At 38.4% G+C, this 7020-nt stretch overlaps 1 protein-coding gene across 1 annotated transcript; it reads left to right on the plus strand.

Annotated features, from left to right (window-relative positions):
- tmem150b (transmembrane protein 150B) lies at positions 1-5917 on the plus strand. Its single transcript, XM_033971366.2, has 6 exons — positions 1-65; positions 1368-1427; positions 1502-1569; positions 1718-1845; positions 3440-3617; positions 4546-5917. Exons 1-6 carry the CDS (start codon positions 1-3, stop codon positions 4764-4766), a joined length of 720 nt encoding a protein of 239 aa, XP_033827257.1. The 3' UTR covers positions 4767-5917.
- The last annotated feature ends 1103 nt before the right edge of the window (positions 5918-7020 follow it).

The following is a 7020-nucleotide window of genomic DNA, read 5'->3' on the forward strand; positions in this document are numbered from 1 at the left end:
ATGTGGCTGTGGGCGCTGCTTCCTCTGAGTCTCGCTGTGTTTGGCATTGCTGGGATTTGGATTGTGTGAGTACTTTTTATGAATCCAAGTACTTCATATCTTCTGTTTGGTTTGTTCCTGTGTGGAATATTCTTGTGCTGTGACTAAAATATGTGGATTAAAATGCATTTAATTAATATAGATTTTAAAATCTTCCTCATACATATATTTCATTTTCAAATAACAACAAATCTGGCACGTTCAAAACAAAACAAACAAACAACAAACAAAATGCTAAAATGTGCTGGATAAATTTGCAAATCAGCCTAAAATTGTACAGCTCAGTTCATTTAGTTGCGTCTTTTAGAGTTTAGTGTTTTTGACGACTGTATTTTCCAGATTATACGTCGCTCCAGAGCCAGAAAATGCAGAATAATGAAGGAAAAAACATATAAGGCGCATTTTTGTTCAGTCTTTCTCAGACGTCTTTTAACTTAATGTTGAAAATATAAAAATAGAAGCTCGACCGAGAGTGTTTTTCCAGAGAGAGGTTTCTATTCAAGATGTAGGATTATGAAAACTCTGAAATATCTCGCAGAAATATGTCGATAAGAACAGTCCAACAGTTAAATGGATCACACAAAGAATGAGCAAACTAACAAACACAAGAACAACAATAAGAACAAGAAGAACAAGAAAAACAACAAGAAGTACAAGAAAAACAACAAGAAGAACAAGAACAAAAAGAAGTACAACAAAAACAACAAGAACAACAAGAAGTACAAGAACAACAATAAGAACAAGAATAAGAAGAACAAGAACAAGAAGTACAAGAAAAACGACAAGAAGAACAAGAACAACAATAAGAACAACAACAACAACAAGAACAGCAAGAAGTACAAGAAAAACAAGAACAACAAGAAGAATAAGAACAGCAAGAAGTACAAGACAACAAGAAGAATAACGAGAACAACAAGAATAAGAACAACAACAATGAGAACCTGAACAACAAGAATAAGAAGAATAATAACAACGAGAAGAACAAGAAAAACAACAAGAACAAGAAGAATAAGAACAGCAAGAAGTACAAGACCAACAAGAATAATAATAACGAGAACAACAACAACAACGAGAACAATAAGAAATACAACAAGAAGAAGAATTTAAAATTTCCGTAATGTTGAAATTCTAATTTTTCACTGTTACAGGAGGCGTAGATACTGGTGCACGACTCTAGAGCGCCCTCGTGTGGACATCACTGTGACAATAACCAAGATATATTTGAATAATTTCACATACAAGTCGCACCCCCGGACAAACTATGAAAAAAGTGGTACTTATAGTCCAGAAAACACTTTACTAATGAACCTCTTGTTTGTTTTGATCAGATACGTGATATCGGTATCGAATGGCACCGTCAACATCACAGAACGATTCCCGTACATCAGGTTGGACGTTCTTTTTACCTTTAATCCTCTTTGATGGACAGGGCAGCTCACTTCTTTTGTGTTTTTGTTTGCAGTGAGTGTGGCAGTTACACACCTCAGAGTACTATCTTCTCTCAGTACTGCAACATCTGCACGATCATAGGTAAAGTTACTGTGCAGGTTATTTCTCATTCCACTAATTCTGTGTGATATTGTTTTGGATTGGGTCATTATAAAACACTTCTGTGACATGTTTAAACACATTTAACATTGTTCTCAGTGTTTTAATGTCTCTGTTTTGACTTTTTTAGGCCTGTGGATCGTGTTTGTTCGTTTCCAGCAGGTCCGGGACTACGGGGACCATGGGAAGGCCAATACTCTGGGTGTGATTTTGGGATTCGTCTCGTGCGCTGGAGTCTCAGTTCTTGGGAATTTCCAGGTAATTCACTGTTTAATAACAAACTTTCACTCACAAATGCATAAAAGTATTGATAATATTGGGATGACTTAACGGTAACTCTGAAATCTCTCTGAATAAGCTTTGTGAATATATATATCTCTTTTTTTTTTTATCAGTGTAAAGATTATCACTAACACTTAAAGGTACAGTTTATAACTTTCTGGAGGAAATACAAAGTTAAAACCATGTCTAGGAACATTCTCTATGGACGTATATTTATTTTATGCCATACTGTGGATTATTAGAGCCAAAGGAACAACATTTTCATAAAGATGAGCAGGAAGAGCTCCCCCTACAGGTGAGAGGAGCACTTCCTGCTTCTTCCTGGTTTGTGGAGATGCAAACTCTCAGAAAACCCACACACAGAAAGGAGCATTTTTCAATACAATGAACACAACCAACATGAAAAAAAACAACAAAAACAAAAAAAAAAACGCATTTATTTTTTTTATCGACGAAGTTAGATGCTATATTGTTACATTTTTTACCTCACGATTTGGCAAATATAGCGAGGAGTCACGAGGAGGATGGGTCAAGGTGGCAGGGTGGGGCCAGGTGGGGTAAAGTGAGGTGGTGGTGATGGTCATGGACATTGAATTGAATAAAAATTAAAATAAATTAAAATGCCACACTCAAAACTACTGCTGGACATAACCAAAACACCAACGTATAACAACTAAACTCACTCGCCACAAGAACGACTAAACACGAAACTGACACGGAATCGAGACAACGCCGTTATTTTTGTGTTGATCTCATCTGCAGTTACAACAAGTTACAGTTTGATGATTTTCCCCTTTTTAAACTCCACAACTCACATCTGTTTTCTCCAAGATTCCCTTTCAATGAGCACGTACAAAGAAGAAGGTAAATGAATACACAATAAGGATAAAAAATATACATATAGTGATAATACAGTGTTGTAGTAAAAATAATAATAATAATAATAATGGTGATGATGATGATGATAATTGTAGTAATAAATATAATACAATATCACGCCTAACAGACAAAAATGATTATATAAAAATAAATAAATACATACAATTAAATGAATAAAATAAAATAAATGCAATTAAATGAATACATAAGTAAATACAATGAAATGAATAAAATAAATAAATATGCAATAACGATAAAAAAATATACATATAGTGATAATACAGTGTTGTAATAATAATAATAATGGTGGTGATGATGATGATGATAATAATAGTAGTAATAAATATAATACAATATCACGCCTAACAGACAAAAATGATTATATAAAAATAAATAAACAAATACAATTAAATAAATAAATAAATACAATTAAATGAATAAAATAAATAATTACAATGAATTGAATAAAACAAATAAATTAGTAAATTAAAAATAAATACATTAAATTAAATAAGTTAAAAAAGAAAAAAAAAAAGAAAAGTAGATTAAGACAAAGCCATTCTTAACCGGGACATTGTCATTGGACATTGTCGTTGAAACTCTCTCCGCAGTTTGAGACCCACAGCTCTGTGACATAACCCTGACACATTTACACACAGATTTATCAGATTAATGACCCTCATGTTCACAGCAGTCTGTCCAGAGGATGGTCCACCTGGTGGGGGCCTTCACCGCCTTCATCGTGGGTCTGCTTTACTTCTGGGTGCAGCTGTTTCTAACGTACAGAGTCCAGCCCTCGTACGACCGGCACTGGGTCGGTCCCACCAGGGCCCTGTGCTGCTGCCTCTGCACCGTCCTCTGTGTCACCAGTATCCTCCAGACGTGTAGACACATATGAACACTTTAATGTAAACAGGTACATTTGAGAGTAGATATTATGTAAAAATATCTAACGCAGCGCTTTAGACTTTAAAAGTAGTGTATGTGTGTTAAAAAGTACTTGACATTTTAATTTGCCAGTCACTAAAATACAACCATTTACTCTGACATTTTAACACCAACATTTTATATCACTAACTGTCACTAATGATGATCTATAATGTAGGTGTGTAGTGATTCTTCTCTCAAACTGCTTGTGTTAGGGTTAAAAGTAGTAGTAGTAGTAGCAGTAGCAGTAGCAGTAGTAGTAGTAGTAGTAGTACTAGTACAATAAATGGAAGATTTGCCTCATTATTCAGCCCAAACTCCGCCCTGTGTCCCCCTTTACTCAGTGCAAGTGCGTGTCCTTGTCTTTCTGCGTCTCCTTGTCTTGTGTGTTTCTCCTTGTGTTTGTGTATTTTCTTGTGTGTTTCTCCTTGTGTTTGTGCGTCTCCTTGTCTTCTGTGTATCTCCTTGTGTTTGTGTATTTTTTTTTGTGTATCTCCTTGTCTTTGTGCGTCTCCTTGTCTTGTGTGTATCTCCTTGTGTTTGTGCATTTCCTTGTGTTTGTGTATCTCCTTGTGTTTGTGTATTTTCTTGTGTGTATCTCCTTGTGTTTGTGTATCTCCTTGTGTGTATTTCCTTGTGTGTATCTCCTTGTCTTTGTGCATCTCCGTGTCTTGTGTGTATCTCCTTGTGTTGATGTATTTTCTTGTGTGTTTCTCCTTGTGTTTGTGTATCTCCTTGTCTTTGTGCGTCTGTGTCTTGTGTGTATCTCCTTGTGTGTATCTCCTTGTGTGCGTCTCCTTGTGTGTATCTCCTTGTGTGCGTCTCCTTGTGTGTATCTCCTTGTGTGTATCTCCTTGACCGTGCGTCCAGTGGTGGCGCTGGCGAACACGGGTCACCGCTCGGCCGCCGCCGCGTGCGAGTGGGCCCTGGTCATGCTCTTCTTCTGCCTCTTCGGTCTTTTTGGAGCAGAGTTCAGACACGTCGACTGTCACCGTCTCACCGTCCAGAGACACGTCCTGAAGACACAGAGGACGTCCCTGTGCGTCGTGTCCAACCACCACCTCGCCACGGTCCAGAACACTCCAGTCTGAGCAGTTTGAGAAGGTGGAGTGTGGATTTTTGGGGAAGTACTTTCTGTTTTTATTGATATTTGTCAAGTGAGGCCATCAAGACGCTAACTGAAGGCACTGCTCTGTCTGAAACTCTGTATTTAAGACATTTTCTGAGCTTTGTTTTAACACAGTCACCAGTTTTACAGTCACACTCATCTTTTTGTAGAAAATCTTAACAGGATGTCGCTGAACTCTTGTAATTTGTTGTTTAAATCCATTTTGTATTTTGTATTTTCTTACACACAAAAGGACAAACTTTAATTTATTTAAAAAAGTACTGTACAAAACATGACCTCAGTTGTATCATAACTCATGTATTTCAAATTATTCAACTTGTGTTTATGATTATGCAGTTTTATTACACGAAACAACCTCAAATGTATTTATTTAAACACAAGGTGGCGCCATTCCTCTGCGCTAAAGAGCTTAGAATAGAAACACAGTGCAAAGTTATTCAGAGTGAAAATGTGTGTGTTTTCTGCAGAATGTCACAGGAGGATGGAGCTGTAAAATATGCTCTTTAAAACATTAACAGTAACAGAAGTAAAATAAATAAATACTTTCCTAGTCCAGTTAATTCCTGAAGTAACGGCAAAACTTCATCACTTCTACATGATGTAAAGTCTGATAAAATATTTAGCGTTGAGCGTTTATGAGATTACCTTACACAGACTCCAAATGTGCAATTTAACTAAACACACACACACACTCATGACAAAGTACACACATGCATCAACAGTAAACAGATGTACACAAAAACGCAGCAAATACTTTTCCAACATGAAGCTTGAGGTGATGAATGTGCCAGATGGAAGGTACAAAAAAATGAAAGTGCAACTGCAAACGTGCAGTATGTAACTTTTCAGGAGAGTGTACACCTGCTTTTACTACGACGTGCACTGAGCAATAATTAAGCCAGAACATATGTGTCAAACTCAAGGCCCCCGGGCTAAATGCGGCCCTCCACGTCATTTTATGTGGCCCACAACAAGATAAACTGACATTTTAAGACAGTCAAGACAGTTAATTTATCTGGAGATACAGTTGTACAACCATTTTTGTTACATCTATGGAAATGTATGTGTGATATTTGTAACATGAATAAGAAATAAACACAGAGATAGTTAATGAACGAGTTAAAAAAACTAGCTGCATTTATTTTACTTGTGGCCCTTTGACAGCGACCATTTTGCTGATGTGGCCGTTGGTGAAAATGTGTTTGACGTCCCCCGGTTTAGCGGCGTCAAACCTGCAGCTCCAGGAGACGATCGGGTGACGTCAGGAGGCCCCGGGTCACGTCTGTGGAAACTCTGCTCATAAGAAAACCCCATATTTCCGAGCGATAAAACAACACGTTACTGAATAAACGACGAGCTTTAACGTCTCCAGCAGTGAGATTAAAATACAAACGCTACAGAAGTCACGATTACGCTCCATCTGCAACACACACAAAACAAACCCAAACCCAAAATGAACTCCGAGTCAGTGCACCGCGGCCGACTGCCAGGAACAGTCTGATTTCCCACGCCCCTCCACCTGCCAGCTGGGGAGCGCAGCACAATACTACCAGCGCTCTACATTTTCCCTTATTACACAGAATCCAGCTGTGACCGAGGCTTTTCCGGGGGTTTTCAGACGTGCTGTGTCCCAGTGCTGACTGCGGGGGCGCTGCAGAGTCAGTTAACTGTGATGGGAACAGTGCAGCTCTGGTCTGGTGCCAGCACATACTTGGAAGATGCCAGAAGTTTAGACAGACGTTCTACAATGAGCACAATCTGTCAGTTTTTTGTTTTTTTTTCTTTTAGACGAACTGAACAATGAAACTCTGAGCAGCTCTGACATTTGAGGGTCTCGCTGCAGCCATGTTTGGACCATCCCAGTCCGGTTTATGTCAAAGTATTGTCCAATTTGAGCTTTTATTTAGGATCTCGTTGTGGTTTTGAGTGAGCTCGGGGGGGGGAATAGTAGTCCCAAGTGTCAGCAGCATTCTTTCACATAAGCGCCGCTGTGTGCGCTCTGGAGGGGGCAGTCGGATCAGACGGATGCCCTGGAATTTGATGGGGATTTTTCAAGTGCTTTTAGCTCCTGCCCTCCGCACGCCGCTTTGAAACAGTCATGTCGAGTATGCACTGCTGCGAGTACAGAGACGCATGAAATATGTGAGATGAAAGTTGATTAAAAAACGTGGCTCTGATCCAATAATCTGGTGATTAAACTCAGATAAGACATTACT

This window comes from Periophthalmus magnuspinnatus, chromosome 8 (assembly GCF_009829125.3).
Source record: "Periophthalmus magnuspinnatus isolate fPerMag1 chromosome 8, fPerMag1.2.pri, whole genome shotgun sequence".
NCBI classification, from domain to species: Eukaryota; Metazoa; Chordata; class Actinopteri; order Gobiiformes; family Gobiidae; genus Periophthalmus; species Periophthalmus magnuspinnatus.